This window comes from Pseudonaja textilis, chromosome 2 (assembly GCF_049901715.1).
Source record: "Pseudonaja textilis isolate UNSWEBS1 chromosome 2, rPseTex1.2, whole genome shotgun sequence".
Taxonomy (NCBI): domain Eukaryota; kingdom Metazoa; phylum Chordata; class Lepidosauria; order Squamata; family Elapidae; genus Pseudonaja; species Pseudonaja textilis.
Genome location: NC_141991.1, coordinates 152,309,008 through 152,331,143, shown reverse-complemented (window position 1 = coordinate 152,331,143; position 22,136 = coordinate 152,309,008). Strand labels below are relative to the sequence as shown.

At 40.4% G+C, this 22,136-nt stretch overlaps 1 protein-coding gene across 11 annotated transcripts in view; it reads right to left on the bottom strand.

The window, feature by feature from the left end:
• DOCK6 (dedicator of cytokinesis 6) overlaps positions 1 to 18,266 on the bottom strand; it is a 187,360-nt gene extending 169,094 nt beyond the window's left edge. For all 11 annotated transcript variants that reach the window (XM_087925984.1, XM_087925987.1, XM_087925985.1 and 8 more), the window contains exons 1-2: positions 18,112 to 18,266; positions 3,893 to 3,983 (exon numbers count right to left, since the gene is read on the bottom strand). In XM_087925984.1, the coding sequence (XP_087782110.1) occupies positions 3,893 to 3,983; positions 18,112 to 18,155 (135 nt within the window). In that variant the 5' untranslated portion in view covers positions 18,156 to 18,266. The remainder of the gene's footprint in view (positions 1 to 3,892; positions 3,984 to 18,111) is intronic.
• Positions 18,267 to 22,136: the final 3,870 nt, after the last annotated feature.

Below are 22,136 nucleotides of genomic sequence, written 5' to 3'. Positions count from 1 at the left end.
ATTTTGGTCCCAAATTTTGTGGCTCTTCTAAGATAAAAAGAAAATCATCAGAGAAGGCTTGCAATTTAAACTCTTCTTTTTTATTTTTAATCCTTTAATTTCTGTTTCTTTCCTAATTGTTCTTGCTAAGACTTACAAGGTCAAAATAAACAAAAGTGGTGATAATGGGCATCCCTGTTTGTTCCTTTCCTTTTTGAATTTCAAATTTATTGTTATCTTCCCATTCACCAAAAATCTACCTTCTTGTTTATCATATATTGCCAATATTACATTTAGAAAATTTTGTCCAAAATCCATATATTTAATTTGCTGCAAGATAAAATCCCACTTCATGTTGTCAAATGCTTTTTTGGCATCTAAAAACAATAGCGCCACCTGGTCACAACTATGATCTTCGTAATACTCTCTAACATCTAAAATTGTCCTTATATTGTTGCAGTTCAATCTCTTCTTGAACGTCTCAAGTGATGAAGCTCCCACAACTTCCAAAGGCAAGCTGTTCCATTGGTTCATTGTTCTAACTGTCAGAAAATTTCTCCTTATTTTCTGGTGAAATCTCTCCTTGTTCAGTTTCCATCCATTATTCCTTGTCTCACCTCCAGGTCTTTAGAAAATAGCTTGACCCTGTCCTCTCTGTGGCAGCCCCTCAAATATTGGAAGACTGCTATCATGTCTCCCGATTCTTCTCTTTACTAGACTAGCTAAGCCCAGTTCCTGTAACTGTTCTTCATAAGTTTTAGTCTCCAGTCCCCTAATCATCCTGGTTGCTCTTCTATGCACTTTTTCTAGATTCTCAACATCTTTTTTTTATAGTGTGGTGACCAAAACTGGATGCAGTACTCTAGGTTTGGTCTCTAGGTTTGGCTTTATAGAATGGTATTAGTACCACTCTTGATCTTGACTGTATCCCTCTGTTAATGCAACTTAGGATTGCATTGGCTTTTTTGGCTGCCACTGCACACTTCTGGCTCATATTTAGCTGGTTGTCCACTAAGACTCCAAGATCCCTCCCATAGTTACTGCTATTAAGCCTGGTTTCACCCAATCTATATGTGTACTTTTGATTTTTCTTGCCTAAGTGTAGGACTTTACTTTTCTCTCCATTGAATTTCATTTTGTTAGAAACAGCCCAGTGTTCTAGTCTGTCAAGATGCATCTGGATCTTGAGCCTATCTTCTAGGGTGTTAGCTATTCCTGCCATTTAGTATCATCTGCAAATTTGGTAAATTCCCCTTCTATTCCCTCATCTAAGTTGTTTATGAAGATAGTGAAGAGTACTGGACCTAAGATGTAACCTTGTGGTACCCCACTGCTTCCTTCCTTCCATGTAGACGTAGACCCATTAAGGACTATTCATTGCATATGGTTTGTCAGCCAGTTGTGAATCTATCTGGTGGTGATGCTATCTATGCCATTTTGCTCTCGCTTACCAAAAAGTAGGTTATGGTCTACTTCAAGGATGTCAAGCTCGATTCCATTGAGGGCCTCATCAGAGTTGTGTTTGACCTTGGGGGGCCGGGGTGGGTGTCGCCAAGGTGGGCATGGCCAACTCAACATCACTTGTGTCGGGGGCAGTTGTGGTGGCCCGAGCACTCTGCCTGTGAAAACCGGCTCCTGAGCTCCATTTTCAGCTGCAGAGGCCTCCTGTAACCCTCTGCCTGTGAAAAGACGCAGAGTGTTGCAGGAGGCCATGACAGCTGAAAATGGAGCTCGGGAGCCCATTTTTGCTAGCAGAAGCACTGCGGGCCAGTCCTTTGCTATTTCCAGGGCAGCCTCACGGGCCATATCTAAGCACCCCACAAGCTGCATCCAACCCCCAGGCCTTGAGTTTGACACCCCTGGTCTACTTTGTCAAATGCCTTGCTGAAGTCTAAGTATGTTATATCCACAGTATTTTGCTGATCTACTAATCACTATGTTGAAGAATGAAATAAGATTGATTTGGTATGATCTGTTTTTAACAAACCTAGGCTAACTGCTAGTTAGTACTTTACTCATTTCTAGATGTTGGCAGATCTGTTTTTTTATTATCTTTTCCGGTATCTTCCCAGATACTGATGTTAGGCTGATTGGTTTGTAGTTTCCTGAGTCTGTTTCCCCTCCCCCCACACTTTTTTTTGAAGATGGGAGCTACATCACCTCTTTTCCAATCCTCTGGTAGTTCCCCGGGGCTCCAGGATTTTTGAAAGATGTGATGCAATGGTTCTGAGATAACCTCTGCCAGCTCCTTTAGAACTCTGGGATGTAATCCATCAGGTCCTGGTGATTTGTATTTATCAAGATCAGACAGGTGTTCTCGTACTATTTTTTTGCTTGTTTTAACTTGTATTTCTAGTCTGTCTTTTACAGTTATGTTTTTGGTAGGTTGGGCTATAGTTTCTTTTTGCTTGAAGACCGATGCAAAGAATGAGTTAAGCAGCTCTGTTTTCTCTCTGTTGCCTGTTACTTCCTTGCCATCTTCTCTCTTTAGTGGACCGACTGTTTCCTTGATTGTTTTTCTTGTTATTTATATTGTTATTTTCTGCCTATTCTATACCAATGAATTTTTCCTGCCAAGTGTAGGACTCTGATTTTCCTCTCTCTGAACTGTATCTTGTAGGCTAGGGCCAATGCTTAAATATGTCAAGATCCTTCTGAATCCTGAGTCTTCCAAAGTGTTAGCAATTCCACCCCCCTCAGCTTGGTGTGATCTGCAAATTTCATGAATTGTCCTTCTATCCCCTCAACTAGATAATTTATGAACATGTTGAAGAGCACTGAGCCCAAGACAGAACCTTGAGATACTCCACTACATGCTTCCCTCCATGTATATGTAGTTTGTTAAGGACTACACACTGAATGTGGTTGATCAATGAACTGCGAATCCATCCGGTGATAATAATGTCCATTTCACATTGTTATATCTTACCAAGTAGTAGGCTATGGTCTACTTTGTCAAATGACACCGAAATTCAGATATACTATGTTTACAGCATTTCCCTGATCCACTAATTGAGTCATGACATCTATAAAGTCCATGAAGGGAGTATAATAGGCTGTTTGTGACCCATGAGCTGCAAGTTTTGTCCTCATTTACATCCTGGAACATATTACAGATCTGTCTATTTATCTACTTTAAGGAGCACTAAAGGCAACTACCATTTTAGAATGGAGCTTCAATTAAGTCTAGAAAGCACCATGAGAAGGACCATAAGGACCCAAGTGCAGTTAACAATTGCACAACCCCTACCCCAAACACTAATGCTGAATCCTGACACAATTTACAATTATTTTCCCTTAATAAATGAAGCTACAACAAAATTCAGATAATTTATTGTGCTGTGGATCTGTTATTATTACTAGAACAGAAAGAAGAAACAACTGCTGGATTTATCATTCCCCTGAGACATAAAAATGTTTGCACAGGCCACTTGGAAAGTACCTAAATAAAGCATTTGTTCTCATGACAAACAGCAAAAGAAGAGACATAAAGGTTTTGGGAAATTTCTGCCACTAAATCTGGCTACCAAATGCCTTCTATTGTTGAGCTACATGCTAACCAAGAGATCAAATTTTCTTCTAACAAATTCTCAGGGCTATGGGAATCTTTTGGAAGAATCCAAAGGAGAGTAGCAATAATCTGAAAGGGAAATGGATACCATAAAAATGCCCAAACACAAAAGCAGCAGTGGTTCAGCAGCTGTTCTTGGTACATTAACAAAGGACAAAGAAATTTAGCCAACATTCAAAAGGCATCTACTTTTGTCTGCTAATCAGCAATACTGAACTCTCCTATCCTTACTTTCTGCCAAAGAACAACTAGTTATCTGCTGTTCTGGAGTTTGTTTACTATTTTAATAACCAGATGTGTTTACTGACATCGCTCACCATAATATAGTGCCAGATAACTCACCGACTGCAGGGTGCCACCACGTTTTTTGGAGAGCTGTGGTGAGTTGCCATATTCTCGACACACCTGTTTCCTCACTTCAGCTGCCACAGTCCTGTGAGAGAGGAAGATAATAGTGAAGCATCCATTTTTTGTTTCTGTATCATCCATACTCTCGACCTTTTTCCACTCCACCAGAAATACTATGAGGAGTGGAACTTCATTGACAAAGTATACATTTATTCTGAATCAACACATCATCAATTAATAGTAAATCCCAAACTATAATTCTGCATTTCAAATTATCTGCAGCCATTGTCTCAATTTATTCTAGTCTCAGCTTCCATAGAGTTCAAACCTCCCCTGACCTCATTCAGTGCCAATAACATAGAAGAGATTAATATCATTCAGAAACTGATCCTTACTCTGTTTTTTCTTCAAACAAAACCAACCCCAACCTCATCCCGATACAAGAAAATAGCATCTTCACAGTAAGGTATTTAGGTTAATAATTCAAAATAAATTTTCATTCACTATTACAGACCTCTATAGTAGGTTTCAGAAAATTCATGAGTGAAAATTAGATTTTCTGAATCAGACAGATTATACGAATGGACAGAGCAACAAAATAATTCTGCTCCTTTTATATAATCACTATTTAGTGAATACATAATAGTATACCAAGCCAAAACTCACACTTTAGCAAATATAATGCACACTCTGTAGGATGATAATCCCAATATCAGGGATCCAAATAACTCCTCCAACAGAATTAAAACTCCAAGGCAAGTTCTTCCTCAAAGTATAAATTTATTTGAGGCATCATTATTGGAACATCTGGGGAAAACCCAAATCGAAAATCCTGTGTTTTCCCCACCCAAAGCCCACAGTTCCTTCCCCTGCATCCTCCTCTTCATCATGTGGTCCAATCACATTCACGCCCCAACTCCAGCCAACTTTTCTCGCTCCTTCCCAGGTGCCAGCTGGACTTCCTAGGCTCCCAGAGGAAGGAATGCTGTTATGGTTATACACCCCCACTATCTACACCTCCCCCCTTTCATTCTCATAATTAGCTAAACCATCGCTGTGGTTGTGGCAGCCTGTAGACTCTCATAGGATGACTATAGGGCTGACACCCAGGGAGCAGCAAGCTGTATCTATTACAAGAGGAATGTTTAAGTGTTGTGGTGCTGCGATGCTCCTCTCCACCAAAATACACTGGGTGATGCCCATTAACAATGATTAACAAGACCATCAATCGCAGCAGAAGGAATTCTCCAGTTGTGAGAGACTATTTGCACTGCATTCTAGAAGATTCCAAGTCAGGTAGCTGAGAAGGAAGATGACCAGAAGAGGCATAGACTCACGTTCTTCGTAAGATAGGAAAAGGATATGATGCCAAGTTTACCAGTCTGGGTAATTGTTGTGGAATCTTAACCTCTCCTTATTCAGAAATATCCCAGCAGGATACAGCTGCCTTTTCCTCCTGAAAAGACCGATTGGTCTCTAATGGCATAGAAGTTGGCAAAGCCTCCTCCCAAGAAGTGGCTTACTTTGGCTGCCCATCCTGAGTACAAACAGGCAGCCAGGCTTTCCCTCTTCTTTGAAAGATCCAGGACTTGCCTGTTCCGTGTTGCATCATCTGCCTGGCCACTCCTTCAGAAGCAGCTGAGTGCCATTTTTATCAGCAGTTGCCCAAGATGGTAAGCTTGACATCATGTCCTTTTCCTGCCTTAAGAAGGACTTGAGTCTGTGTCTCTTCTCTCCGTCAGTTATGTGTCATATAGCCTCTTTCCCTCCTGCCCTTCCTGATGTCTGCAGATGCTGCACTCCCTACTTTCTGCCTTTCAATCCATTTGGCCATCAAATCCACATCTTTCTTGTATTCACAAAATATGGCAAGTAGGTGGCTTCTTTGAGTTTTAGCATGCCAAGACCCATTTTCCATTCTAAAAATAAATCCCCAGGATGAATGGAAATCAAACCACTTCCCTCTTCCATTTTCTTCACCCTTTCTCTTTTTTGTTTTTGGAACTGATGGATCAACAAAGAGATCTGAGATAAAGACAAGAAGGTAGATAAGAAATCTGAACTAAAAGAGACTGTTACATGTCATACACTTCAACCAATCCCCAGGCAGCTAGAGTAGATGCAGTTGTGTTGGAGGGGGAAAGGATCAGGCTTAGAGAATCACAGAGATGTTGGAAGATAACACTTTGCAGGCATGTAAGGTATTTTTCCACCCCCCCAAAATCGCCAGATATTTAATATGCTTTTTTTGTTTCAAGCAAAGAGCAGAGCTATCAACTCTGTTTTCTGTGCTCAAGCACAAAGACCAGCACACACATGAGAATTTTTCCACAAATTACATAAATGGCACTTTCCCCCCAAAAAACAGAAGAATCTGAAAAATATGATAAGCAAGCAGACAACTTGAGAAGGCTTTCAATAAAGCTACGGAAAGGCCATTCCAGCAAGTTTCTAATCGTGAGAAAGGAGGGAGAGAGATTCTTCAAATGTTGTTTTGGCAACAGAGAGGAGCACAGTGGGAATTAACTTGGACTTCTTTGGAGAGGATGGGTGTTAGAAATAAGTTTCTTCTGCTTCTTAGCTCTAGAAGACATGGGCCTTTGTAAAAAGTTCCATTTGACTCCCAGTGCAGTTTTCTTAGACCAAAATATTATTTGTATGTGTATGTGTGTTTGTGTAATAAATATTTATGTCCAGTTGTGAATGTATGTTTTAATTAATGTACTTTGGCCCAAGGTGAATGAAGAATAGGTGTACAATATTTTATCTGATTCTGCTAAAATACAGAACTTTGATTTCTTGAATAAACTACAAATTGGCTTCAGTGAAATACTCCAATAAATTCCTACTGTTGAACTCTGTGAAAGTTCACTACACAAAATGGGTGTACTTTCCAATCCTCTGGCTCCATCCACTGAATCAGAAACTGAAATTTGTATCATGATGTACTGGGTACCAACAGGCACTAGAAGAAAAGTGGGGAAGAGCAAGAGGACTCTTTCCTACAATGAGAAAGCTGTTGTAAGGACTGATATATGTTGTTTATTGTGTTCAGAAAGCTAGTTGTAAAGCAGACAGAATGAGAGAAAGAGTATCTAAGTACAGTACCTCATTGTAACAGCAATTAACAAAAAAACCCACTCCTTGTGCTATTCATAAATCTCTAGGGACTATTTGAGGCAACACAGTGAAGTATAAAATCAGCGGTTCAGTGGCTTAGAGGTGGAACTCTTGCCTCACAATCAGTGAGTTCAATCCTAGGTAGCGGTGGACATTTCTCTCTCTGGGCACAATGAGTAAATATCAGCTGCAAACTCTGCATTGACGACAGGAAGGGTATCTGGCCAGTAAACACTCAGCTCCATTTGATCACATGAAACATTGTGCTTTATGACTATAACAGACATTCAGGTCCTAACTACTGTCATTAAGTAATTTGTAGTATTCATCTAAAAGCTAGCAGGACACAATATTCAAACCGTATTCTGATTATTTATATCGAAGTATTGTTACTACTGCCACAAATATGTATTACTAGAAGAAAAACTACCCAAGAAATGTTTATATATATTACAATATTTTGCCATACAACAAATATGTATGTATAAAAGAAAGAAATGCCAAATAGTTTTACTTGAAGGCAAATTAAACAGTTAGTTGAAGCCTTGCACACACTCTGGAATTTCTAGCATTAAAGTACAGTGTTGCTAACTTTCTTTGGGAAGTAATAAAGAGATTAATGAAGCAAAGCAGAAGAGCCCTGCAGAATATCAAAGTCAGAGGTGGTACTCAGCAGGTTCTGACCAGTTCTGGAGAACTGGTGGTAGAAATTTTGAGTAGTTCAGAGAACCAGCAAATACCTCCTCTGACAGGATATTTTACAGGATCCTTCCCCCTGCCATGCCCATAGAACCGGTAGTAAAAAAAATTGAATCCCACCATTGATCAAAGGTCTTATACTACAGTAGTTGGGGGCCTGAAAAAGAAAATGATGCTGGTACAGGCATAGTTCCCAACTCTTGTCTGACAGGGCTTTGCAGGAACAGAAGGCTGGATTCCAAGGGCCTTTGGACTGATTCTGCTCTCAGGCTCTTCCTATGAAACTGAACAGAAAACCTTGCCTTCTCTCTTCCTATGAAACTGGCAAAACTTTTTCTGCATGCCCAACTCTCTGCCCTTGTTAAAGTTTTCTAGAGACTCAACATATCCAAACAAAAAAAGTGTCAAGCAATCCACTTTAGCAGGACAGAAATTCTACACTTTTTAAACTCCACCTAATCACGCATTCTACAAAACACAGTGAGAGCTTGAAGACCAACATTTGCTAGATCCATAACATAGATCCCCCCCAGACTGTTTAATGAATATAGCTGATTACTAAATTGATATGATTTCATTGATTTCACTTTATAAAAACTAAAATTCTATCTAACCATATATTTATTTGTTTATTTGATTTGTCAATTGCTTACAAAATAATCATATAAGTATAAACATGAGTAAGAATACAGAAAATAGGTACGATTAAATGGGGACAATAGGACAGGGACAGGAGGCATGATAGTGCACGTATGCACGCCCCTTACAGATCTCTTAGGAATGGGGTGAGGTCAATAGCAGATAGTTTGAGGTTAAAGGAGTGGGGGTTAGAGGATGTAACTACAGAGTCAGGTAGTGCATTCCAGGCATTGACCACTCTGTTGCTGAAGTCGTACTTTCTGCAATCAAGTTTGGAGCAGTTTACATTGAGTTTGTATCTGTTTTGTGCTCTTGTATTGTTGCGATTGAAGCTGAAGTAGTCATTGACTGGTAGGACATTGTAGCAGATAATTTTGTATACTATGCTTAAGTCCAACTGTAGGCGGCGTAGTTCAAGATTGTGCAAGCCCAAAATTTCAAGTCTGGTGATATAGGATATTCTGTTGTGAGCAGAGGAGTGTTGTACTCTTCTCGTGAAATACTTCTGGACTCTCTCAATTGTATTAATGTCCGATATACAGTGAGGATTCCAAACAGATGAGCTGTATTTGAGTATTGGTCTAGCAAAGGTTTTGTATGCCCTAGTTAGCAATTCAATATTTCCAGAGGAGAAGCTTCATAAGATTAGATTTACAACTCTTAATGCCTTTTTGGCAATGCTGTTAGAGTGAGCTCTGGCACTTAGGTCATTAGATATGAGTACTCCTAGGTCCTTGACAGAGTGAGGGTCATCAACGAGGTCATATCCGCCTGGTTTCTATTTGGTGTACTGATTTTTTTTACCAATGGGCGGGACAGAGCATTTGTTGGTCGAGATTTGGAGTTGCCAATTGTTTGACCATTCAACAAATTACGAACCATCAACCGACCAATGTCATCCCTGCTGAGGGGGATGTTTCATTGGCAGAGGAACTGAATCATTTCTTTGCTCGCTTTGAAGTGCAGACATCAGAGACAAATAAAATACAACTGCCAGCCAATTGTAGCCCCTACCTCATTGTGGAGGAACAGGAGGTGAGGAGCATTCTGAGGGCTGTGGATCCTAGAAAGGCTGCCAGTCCTGACAGTATCTCTGGCCGAGTGCTTAAAGACTGTGCTGATCAGCTGGCTAGAGTCTTTACCAGGATCTTCAATCGGTCTTTATCCCAGTCCACTATTCCATCTTGTCTGAAGGCTTCCACCATTGTTCCGCTGGCAAAGAAGTTCCCTATCAATAACCTCAACAATTACAGACCAGTGGCACTCACTCCTATCATCATGAAGTGCTTTGAGAAATTGGTCTGCTGGCACATCATTTCTGGTCTTCCACATACATTTGATAAACACCAGTTTGCATACAGAAGAAATAGATCTACAGATGTTCTGACCCAAACCTGGTTCCAAGAGAGCAAACACAAGACAAAAGCAGCAGTACAACCTTTTTATGTTTCAGCTAAGAATTCTGTTTCTTCACAGATAAAAGGCTGCTTCCAACTAATTAGCTCCGATAAGAACCTTGCCAAGTTTTTGCAAGTCTGCCAAAACACAACAGATAAGAAATAGTTTACAATACAAGAGTCTTCAAATCTCAACTATAATGTCCACGAGGCTGAGTTTAAAACGTCTTTGCCTTCTGCAAAAAAGGTTAGTTTCATAGCTGGTTTTTATCTTCTTGAAGGAGGGACCATTACCTTGCAGCTTTACTCCCGATTGCCCGTCCTATTGTAATTGCTCTTTCCTACGAGCATTTCTGTGCGCATGCACACTTGGCACAGGCTCCTCAGGAACCTCCTCATCACTGCTGCCAGCCCCCACAATCTCTGAAGGCAGCAGTTTACTCCCTGATGGTCCTGGCCCCTCATCTGAGTCCTCGCTCTCCTCAGTCATCCACACCTGCTGCCAGCTAACTAAAACAACAGAGGACACTATAGCCATCACTCTTCACACTGCTTTGACTCATCTAGAACAGTAGGAGGGGGCTATGTGAGGATGTTTTTTGTAGATTTCAGCTACACAATTCTTCTTTTAACACAATTCTTCCATACAGACTAGTGTCTAAACTTCTGGACCTTGGACTTTCTTATTCAATCTGCCTTTGGATTATGGATTTCCTGTCTGGCCGCTCACAGAGTCAGATTAGGTAATCATACCTCTTCAGCCCTTATTCTTAACATTGGTGCACCACAGGGTTGTGTGTTAAATCCCTTACTCTATACTCTTTATGTGCATGACTACATTCATACTCACACTAGTAATACTATTACTAAATTTGCAGATGATACAACAGTGGTGGGACTCATGTCCGGGGGGGATGAGTCTGCCTACCAAGGTGGACCGGTTGCTTTCGTGGTGTGGAGACAATAACTTGGTCAACACCAATAAGACCAAGAAGCTTATGGTGGACTATAGAAGGAACAGCTCAGACATCCAGCCCATGCTTATCAATGGAGACCGAGTGGAGCAAGTGGCCAGTTTTATGGGTATTACCATAAAAGAGGACCTGACCTGGGGTGCTCACATTGCAGCACTGGTCAAAAGATATACTACCTGAGACTTCTCAGAAAACAACAACTGATTGAAAAACTGCTGGTGACTTTTTACCACTGCACCACAGAGAGTATCTTAAACTTACTGAACCTGTGTGTGGTTTGCCAATTGCACGGTGGCAGACAGAACAGCACGTCATTGCCCAGAAGATCATTGGTTGCCCTCTCCCTTCTTTGGAAGAGCTTTATAGCTTCCTCTGCCTTAAGAAAGTTCAAAACATTCTCAAAGATCCATCTCATCCTGGGCACCCTTTTTTTGAACTGTAACTATCTGGCAGATGGTAAAGGATAATAAAAACAAAGACAAATTAGGCTGAAAAACAGCTTCTATCCCAGGGCAGTAACTCTATTGAATTCTACTATATAGTGCACCATTAATGCAATATTAGGGGTTTTCAATTCAATGTATAGAATATGAAGGATGTGTGTTTGTGTTTATTTCATAGTCATAATGTACAATGAAGATGGTACTTAATTTTGCTGTACAAGGTACAATGACAATAAACTAAACTAATATGCTGATTTTTACAAGAGATGGAAAAACTTATGCTATGTATTTTCACCAAAGACTCCACAATCTGCAGTTTATTACTCTTACCTCACTTTATAGCACTGCTTAAAAATTGTGAACTTTTCTGAATTTTCAATATTTCTGTATAAATATAATATAAAACATGACTGGTTTTGCACACAAAACATAAAATTATGTAGATAAAGAGAACCCAACTAAGCAAATACATTTTCTGGAGCTACTGGGTGAGACTTGGGGAAGAAAGGCTCATATGGCCAGCAGCTGCCACTTGAGAGGCCAGACCTGTCAGCAGTGGGAGCAAGAAAATCGCAAAGGTCAACAAGGAGCAGGGAGCCACGAAGAGCATAAATGGTGGTGGTGGATGGAGACAGGGAGGTGAGGGAACTGAAACACCCCTATAAGTAAGGGTGGCTGCCAAGCATCCAGTTTTTGATCACATACCATGGGGGTAACTTCAGGAATTTGTCATAAGTCCCTTAATTCTGTGCCATCATAACATTGAATGAATCCAAGGAATTTATCTCCCTTGGATCTAAAATTGTTCATTATGGTAATTCTACTCCTGAATTCAAATGTAGGATAACCTTAGGCAGCACTGCAATAATTAAGATGAATAAGATCTGGAAAAGCAAAGACACTGATATAAATGCAAAAAGCAGGCTAGTTAGAACAATAAACTTCCCTATATGATGTATGGGTGTGAGAGTTGGCTGGTCAAAGAAGAATTGGCACCTTTGAACTGTGGTGCTGGTGTAAATTATTGCATATACATAGCCAGAGTAACTAACAAAGAGATTTTAAGTCATATAAAACCAGACATGTCACTAGAAGCTAAAATCATAAGACTACGTCTGATTTACTTTGGCCATGTCATGCATGCAAATAGGAATGGTTAGTGGAATAAGAAGGAAGGGCAAGCGAACAACACGCTGGCTTGATAACCTCAAAACTGATACAAAGATCCAACAACTGAAAGAAGTTGTGCTTGATAATCAGATAACATGGAGAGCACTTGCCTATAAAGTTGCCAAGAGTCTGAAACAATTAAATGGTTTAAACAACATAACATCAAACTATCATTGATTGAATGCTAAGTCAAGCACTATCTGTATTTTAATTAAAATGAAATCAGATTTAGTTTTTGCCCTTGCCCCACTCCTTGAGCAACAAGTAAGGCTTCAGTTTAGAAGAAGTTGTATACCCCTAGCTTAGGAGTTTATTAAGAAACACATGTTTCTGAACAGAATGAGAAAGGGCAGAGAAATGAACAAAGATCTTCTTGCATATATTTGTTTTTATCTGGACTCCTTAACAGAATGGGTAGCTGCACACTGAATTCAATAACAAGATCAAAGGCATTTGGAGCAAGAGGCAGAGGAAGCAGGCGGCTGTCAACAACCTGCAATTAAGGGTAGCTTTATAGCCTGGGAGGAAACCGAAAAAACTTGGGATACTTTGGACCTGATCCAGGAAGCTACCTCACCCTTTCCTTTAGCTAAGGAAGTTGCTTATCTTAAATCCACACAGTGTATATAACTCCTGCTATACAATGTGTCATGTGTGTGTATAGGAGAATAATATCAAACCTTGGGAATCGTCACACGAAAATTAAATTGCCTTCTATATAGCTGCAAAAGTTGACGGAATTAGCAGAGATGGCTAAACTGATTGCTTTGGTAAAAGGAAAAAACACAAGTACTTTTGTTTCTACTTGGAAACTGCTTCTGGACTTCGTGCTTGAGGTGGAAAAAAATGAAACTTTGATTTTGGGTTTTACTGATTAGACAGATTTTTTGTATAGAATTTGTTGATATAGAAATGTCTAGTCTATACTACTATGTAAAAATAAAAAGTTGAGGTTTGTGTTACTGTCTTATTTTATTGCACCAAAGGGGAGTTGGAAGTCAATGCCTTTTCTTTCCCTTTTTTTCTGCACTCTTCCCTTCACCTTTCCCTCCCCTATTTTTCCTACTATTTGTCTTTGTATTTTTTGAAATTTATATTATAAACAAATAAAAATGAAAAATAGCTATAGCTAACATCTGGCAAAAAAAATCCCACACCCAGGCAAATAAATAAATAAATAAATAAATAAAAATATTCCAGAATGGAAAACTGGATCATTTGAGATATTTTGTGTGCCACTAAATTTGTAACTTTGGCTGACCACAGACTATGGTTTATCTAACCTACGGGCTATAGCTTATCTCTCTTTGATATTTGATATTTGTATCCTTACTTAAAAAGAATAAGTTGCTATCTATTCTTGATTAACACACTTAGAAGACCCCTCATTAACAATAAATAAAATAGAAGCCTAAGCAAAAAAGACACTAGTAGAAATCTTACCCAGTATGAAAGTTTAGTTTAGTTTACTTTATTGTCATTGCAACTCGTACAACTAAATTAAATATCATCTTCAGTGTACATTATGATTCTAAAAATAAACTCAAACACAACATCCTTCACATTCTATACATTGAACTGAAAACCCCTGATACTGCATTAATATTGCACTATACCAGGGGTCTGCAACCTTAAGCACTCAAAGAACCATTTGGACCCAATTCCCACAGAAAACAAAACCTGGATGGGCATGGTCACTCACTCCCACCCAGTCACATGACACCCCTCCAGCCACGTCTACCCAGGTTTTGTGGCTCCCAATATTTTCTTTTCTCTGGGAAACTGGTATTCCTCCCCTCTCTCTGTCTCTCTCATCTCTCCACTCTCCCACTCTTTTTCTCTCTCTCTTTCTCCCTCTTATCTCTCTTTCTCCCTTTTCCCCTCTTTCTCTCATCTTTTCTCTCTCTCTCATCTCATATCTTTCTCCCTTTCTCTCCCTTTCTCTCTCTTTCTCTCATTTCTTTCTCATTTTTAAATCCAATTATTTCAGGTTCCCAGACAAATGAAGCTCTTTCGTCCCCTTGCTGTGGCTTCCTGTCGGCTGAACCCACCACTGGCTGTCCCTGCCCCTCGCCCTCCCCTCCCACTGACTCCTCGCCTGCCCTGAAAAGAGAAGTGTGACGGCAGAAGATGGGGGCTCCCTCTGTATTCCAGGGTGGGAGCAAAGTGCCGCTCTGCTTGCCTGTTTTTCCAGGCCTTCTTGATGCTATGCGCACAGGGGTGGGATTCAAATTTTTTAGCAACCGGTTCTGTGTATGTGGCTTAGTTGGTGGGCATGGCTTGGTGGTCATGTGACTGGGTGGACATGGCTTGGTGGTCATGTTATTGGATGGGCGTGACCAACTCAATATCATTCACATCGAGGCACACATCTCCTCGCCTGGCCTCTCATGATTTTGGGGATGCTGCAACAGTCGTAAGTGTGAAAAATGGTCATAAGTCTCATTTTTCAGTGCCATTGTAACTTTGAATGGTCACTCCACACAAGCAAAGTACCAGCAAAGGAGGGGAAAAAAACTCCAGAGAAGTTCCAGATACAGGAAGTCTAGTCCTGCCAAGAATGTAATAAGGGTTAATGGAGAGGCAGTTTCTGTAAGCAACACCAGAATGTTTCTTTCCTGCCTTCCTTATAGGATTAGGCCAGTAATTTCTTCTAACAACCGGTTCTCTGAACTGCTTAGAATGTTAACAACCGGTTCTAGCGAATAGGTGCAAACTGATAGAATCCCACCCCTGTGTGCGCACCTCGCTAAGTTTAAGTGTGCTGCGCAAAGTGCTGCAAGAGCAGCAAACAGCTATGGAGGTGGCAAGAGGAATATGGGGAGACACGCGACTTTCTCTCTTTCTCTTGAGACACTGACACTGCTGCTCCCAACGCCTCCATGGCTTTGCCTCACGCAGCACACTTAGTATGCTTCACAATGGGGGAGACTGCGTCCCCTCCTCTTCCTCCTGGAGCCCATTACCATGTGGAGCAACATCTGCAGCCGGCCCAGCCAGTGTCTCGGGGCAGAAAGTCACAGGTGTCCCCCAGTGGCCGAGGTGCGAACAGCACCAACAAGGGCCAGAAAAAGAGGCAAGTAGAGGGGTGCTTTGCTCCCGCCAAGGAACTAGTTTCCATCCACCACCATCGCCCTTCTCAGGGTAGGTGAGGAGTGAGTGGGAGGGGAGGGTGAGGCCAGCTAGTGGTGGGATCATGTGCAGGAGAGGGCCCAAAGAGCTGCATGCAGCTCTGGAACTGCACGTTGCTGATTCCCGGTAGAATTCAATAGAATTCAACTATCCTAGTGCCCTGGGATAGAAGCTGTTTTTCAGCCTATTTGTCCTTGTTTTTATTATCCGGTATCATCTGCCAGATGGTAATAGTTCAAAAAAAGGGTGCCTAGCAAGTACTTTATAGATTTTGCATAAATGAAGACAAAGGTGGTGCAATGGCTCAGCAGTTAAAGATGTTGAGCTTGTCAGCTGGAGAACTGACATCCCAAGCTCCACACAACAGGGTGAACTTCCATTACTTGCCCCAGCTCCTGCACACCTAGCAGTTTGAAAGCATGCAAATGTAAGTAGATTAATAGGGACCACTTTGATGGGAAGGTAACAGCATTCTGTGTGCCTTAGGTGTATAGCCATGCTGGCCATATGACCACAAAAAGAGATAAGCACCCTCACGACAGACAGGGAAACCTTTTCCTTTTTTTTATAAATGAAAGCAGTGCTCCAGAAACATAAGAGCAAAGCAATAGAAATGGAAATCATTTTTTTAAAAAGAACATCCTGAAATTTTTACTTTACTGAGAACATCAGATATTAAACTCCTCTTAAAATCAATACTTACATTATATCCTACAATTTTTCTAAAGAGCTCAAAATTCCGTTTTTCTGAAACCTAACATTTTCAGCTGAAGGACTAAGATTTTTTTTATGCACAGCTTATCACAAAGCCAAAATAATTATTTTCACATTAGATTCAGAGAGCCCTCCATCATTAAGCATGGTTTCCAATACTATACTTAATGTTGCAGATGAAGTAAATTATAAGTACCTGCATTTCTAAATAGAGTTGAGAACAAAAGTTTCATTCACATGCACTTTCTCTCTCTCTCTCTCATTGCCTTCCAAAGTGAAGAATGAACATATGTACCTGCCTGCTAATAATTAATAGTCTAGAACTGTAAATGAACTGCAAAAGAAGGAAGAGCAAAAATAATCGGCAAGAGGAAAAGATCAAAATGAGAACTATTCAGATAATAGCAATAAATAACTTCAATGTTTCAATCCAAAAACAATTGCTTGAACTTTCCATTGATTATTCAAAAGAAAGCAAAATAATGAAACAAAAAGTAAAAAAGAAAGAAAACCTTAGCACAATTATTTAAGTTCCTTCCTGGTCAGAACAAGAAAAACTCATGTTTTCTTTCTTTACGAAGTATAAACAATTTATATACAGCATTAGAGGCTTACAAAGATGTAACACACATTTTAGTTCCTTATTAATGACTACTCCAAATTGTACAGTAATAGAAAACTTTCTAAATTGTTATCTTCATGGAAACTACTTGTAAGGCAGCTATTAGCCATGCTCTTTGAAGTACAAAGTAAAAAGCTCTTTTTAGAACTCCCTAGGTGATTGAGGTTAGCCCACTCTAAGCTCAACCTACTACACAGATGGTTGTTGTGGGAAAAACAGGATGACAGAGCAATATGTACACCGCCTTGAACTCCTGAGTGAAAGCTGGAATGGAAATATAACAAATAAATAAAGGGATTTCTCTGTGAAGGCCAAGATCATGAGGTACTCATTCGAAGTTCTCTTCATGAAGCATACAACTGGTAAAGGCTGGTTAGGTACTCCCTTTTTTATGCCTATCCTAGAAAAGGATTGAAGAGCCCTTCTCTGAAAATGGGTATTACAATGCACATAACTGATAATAAAGTACAGCTTTCTTCTATCGTTCCATGTTCCTCCACCAATAATTATAGACTACAATCTCCTTAAAAAAATCTGCCTGTTGATTCTATGGATAACAATGCAAAAATAATTAAAAATAAACCAAGCTCCAGATGGACCAATTTAGATGTGCACAAGAGAACTATTATACCTAGAACAACCATTACATTTTGGGCACTGGCTCAAAATCTGCCTCAAAGGGTGGGGACAATGATTTTGCCATTAAGTGCCTATCCATGCTCAATGAAATAAGTGAAGGATGTGCTTCCTCTTTCCCTTTGTTTTAGCAAGACAGCTGGGCAAGGAAATGAAGGGCTATTTGATGATGCTGAATAGGGAGAAAAAGAACATTGAGACTAGATGACCTACAAGGACCCTTCCAACTCTGATTATCTGCAAGTCAGAGAAAACCAAATATACTACTGGGGAGTACACATTTGAACGAACATCTGAATAACCGATAATACCTAAATATTGGGTTCAGATGATCAGGGCAAAAAATCTTCCCTCCCTCTGGGCACCTTTTCCAAGTTGCAGACTTGAGAAAAGTCCACACAGAAGGTGGACTTTGATAGGACTTCTTGCAAGGGTGTCCTTGATAGCTCAAAGGAATGGGAGTCCACGAATCTCAACTAGGGAGAAAGAGGAGACCGGAGGAAGAATTGGGGGCGGGGTGATTACTCCTCAGGAGGCGAGGGTCTTATAGCTGCCCGAAAAAACGCTTCTTGCCGCAACTGAACCCTCGTGTCTCGCCTCCCCCTCTGCTTGTCCCTCGCGAGAGGGCTGCCCTTGCATGCATGCGGGCGTCCATCCGTTCCCTCACCGGTTAATACGGTGCGCGAAGGCCCTTCGCTCCGGAGCCGCCATGCCCTCTCCGACGCGAGCGCGGCCGCCGCCGATCCTTCGCCCGGGAGTCCCGGCGCGCGAAAGGGCGGAACAAGGCTGCCTTCGGAGGGAACCGCCGCCTGGGGGGTGCGAGCCTCCTGAGCCGGAGGCAGCGACCGAGCGAGCAGGGGGCGGAGCCCAGGCGGGGTCCTCGGTGCCAGCGGCAGGGACAAAAGCGCTCCCTGTCGGCTTCAAGCGGCAAGAGCCGCGATTTCATCTCCGCCCACCCTCTTCTCTCTGGTTCCCAGGCTTACTTTCTCCTTTACCTCGTTTCTCGAACTGGTCGCTGGGGGGGGTGGGGGGGGGGAAGCAATTAGAGGCTGTGGTTGAAGGAGAATCTGTTCTCAGTGATAAAATTAGTCTTAAAATATGTACTAAATAAGAAGGAACGAGAATGCCTCTGGACATGGGCAGAGTCTATTCTTTCCGTTTCTGATGTCCCGCTCCGGATATGCATACCCACTTCTCTGCCTGGTAATATGTCAACAAACAAACTTCTTGCCACGAAGAATTCCCACGAGGAATTAAGTACTGCGGTAGATGCCAAAAACTATATCGGAAACGACATTTCTTCCTGCCAGGGAACGCCTAAGGCTATTTCTGTTGAAACACGAACGTGCATCGTTTAAAAACAAGGAAAGTAGTTTGTTTGTTTGTTTTTTAAAAAAAGATCTTCGACTCGACATAGACAACAATTTTATTTGTATTCATTAGGGAGCACAATAATGCTTCTTTAACACTGGAGCATTCTGCATAGGACTCTGCTTATTAAATCAAAGCCTGCGAAAATGTATACAGTTGATTATGATTAGTATCAATGGAAAAGGTCAATAAGCCTCAGCTTTGGATAAAAGATTTGTAAGGTCTGGCAATATGCTTAAGCCCACAATGAGCCAAAATAAGAACTTAAACAGAAGCTTGAAAAACAAAAATCAGACTTTATTTTGATCAAAGCAAAGATTCTGGGTAAATCTTTCCAAAGATATACAAAAGAGATATGAGAGAAAAGCTACATCTAAGAGAAGATGTGGATTCTTTTTATACCATTAGCTTATCCCTAATTCCTAATTATTATATTATAATAATTCCTAATTATCCCCTAATTCCGGCTTCCTAACCTAGATTTGCATCTTCTTCATGGTCCTGTAAAAGATAGATGCCTTCCCATCAGTGTTATCTCATCCTTGGGACATTCCTTTGTTCTCCCAATTAACCACTTGGCCCCCTATTGCTACACGGAACTAACAATACAGGTGTGTCTGCCCTTTGAGATATGTGCCAGTCTCTAGATGAAACAAGGGTAAGAATTATGATGTATTCAGATAGCAGGAGGATATGTTTGATATGCCTTAATACAGGAAGATACAGAGGCATAATATAGGGTATTTGTGTTACAGAGAACAAATTTTATAGAATAACAAGTAAATGCTTGAATAACAAGTTTCTACTAAAGCTATTATAATATATACTACTTTTATTTATTATATCCTTATTACTACTTTTCTTCATTCCTCCCTTTTTGCTTAAACGATAGAATGCTTTCTATCGTGATGAATGAGGGGTGCATATTTAGCGGGGATCCTGCCTTCAGTAACTCCTCTTCCTCTCCCCCCAATCATCTTTTTTCTCAACCTCAGTGAGATCAAGATGTATGGAATGGGGAATTTGGGAAGTTGAAGTCCAACACTACACTAAATGTTGATGGAGAGAAAAAAACCAACAGCCACCAAAAAAAGCTCTCTTGAAATTTTTCTAGCAGACTGGGCCTGAAAACAGCCACTAGATAGCAGAAAAGAAATAAAGAAAGCTAATTCTTCTGCCATCTAGGCCTGGTCTGGATTTGTGCAGCCTAGGGTTACCAGATACCTGAACAAGCCAAAGGACATTGGAAAGAAATATAAATGGGGGAGGTGGGACACTAACTCTTCAACTTTCGTGATATCTGTGACAAAAATTGCAAAGAAAAAACCCTGCAAAATTGTATTTAGGCCTACAAATATAGGGAATTCTGCCAGCAATATTATTCAATTGCAATATTTTCCAAAAGAATTTCAAGAACATATCCTAGCAGCAATATAGAATTAGCAGTGAGCTTTTCAAATTTCATCTACCATAATGAGTCGTGATCTATAGACTATAGGTAGTTCTTATTTAGCATCCACTCATTCAGCAACTTTTTGACATTAACAACACTGTACAAGGGGTACTCACGTTGGGACTTCATGTTTGTGGCTGTCATACCATCCCTGCGGTTATGTGATAACAACTTGGGTCCTTGGCAACTGCTTGCAGTTATGACCTCACAGCATCCTTTAGGGTCCCTGGCATTTGAGATCTTTATTGGCTTCTAACAACAAAAGCTAATGGGGAAGATCACAGGTCACAAATGGAGATCACATGAGTATGAGAGTATGGCATTCACCTAACAACAGCAACTGGGACTGTCAAAACTTCAGTTCTAAGTGATGAACTTACTAATCCAAATTATTATTGGTAAGGAAGAACTACCTATAGAATGATCATACATTTGAAGGAGTGAATTGAAATCAGTGGCTGGAATCAGGAAATGTAATTCAAGGTTGTGGAGTCTGTTCACGGATGTAGGAAATAAACACAATACACAAAAGTTTGCATGACTACTGCTATGAAAAGAGTCTAACATTCAAAACATGCTCACATATATACACATATATACACATTACTAAAAAAAAAACAAGACATTTGATTTTTAAGGCTATACCTGCTGAAGGATATGAATATTTCCCGGATATCTTTTCACTTCTGAGAAAAGTACAGAATACGTTTGTAGGAAGGGCTACCTTAAGTCTTCCTAACTTTCCCCCAGTATTGCTCCATCCAAACCATATGAAATTTTAGCATCTCCTCACACATGAATTCTTAAAAAGGAGAGAAGAAAATTAATCAAGCAGCAAATCTGAACTAAAAAAAGGTGACTAAGTGTTTCCAATATCAAATACTTTGAAACAAGGAGTGAGTATCTTTGGTCACCTAGATGTAATTTAATGGCCTGTACTGACTATTACTGTATTTTTAGAAAGTGCAATAAGAATGACTATATTTCTTCTAAGGATGAGGGAAAAATGTGACACATTATAAATATTAACAAAGATTTATAATAGCTCTCTCAGACATTTTCCCTCCTTCATTTTTCCACAATAAACTGAGCAAGTTTGTTTGGGAGGAAAGAGGGAATAACGAAATCTTCTTTATCTTGCAGAACTTACAGTAGATTGTAGATATTGTACGAAAAGAAGGGTGTTAGTATATGGTAACAAGCAATCAGGAGGAGTCAGGAAGCATTTTTATTTTTAAAAAAATATAAATCATGAGCTTTCATTCTCTTCATCAGATGCAATGAAATGGCTAGACCAGACTTGTCCTACCCACTGCTCACAGGCTGCATAAGGCCCTGGATAGCTAGTAATGTAGCCCCACAAAATCATAAACATTCAATGTTATTAAGGTGACCAACCGTACTCCTTTAGGGAGGACAGTCCTCCTTTTGTAAGTTATGTCCTCTCTTGAAAAGTGTCCTCCTACAGGTCCTCCTTTTTGATATTTGAAGACTAATCTGTAAATCTCTGTATTTGATTGATGCCGATCCGATCCGTTGTGTGTGGTATGACGTATTTGTATTTGACATGGCGATTCATCAAGGCTCGGTACAGTGCGGCGAGACGCAATTGTGAGACGCATGCACTTCACACAGGAGAAATGTTTTGAGAGAGTGCACTGCACGCAAGAGTGCGCCATGTGCAAGAGTGTGCTGCATGCAACTGGCTTTGTTTTTTTTTCTTCAATTTATTCGTGTCCTCCTTTTCATTGCAAAAAAGATGGTCACCTTAATGTTATACTATATAAAATATAATTATATATATATTATATGTGGTCCATGACAATTCCTCTTCACTCAGTACAGCCCAGGCAAGCCAAAATGTTGAA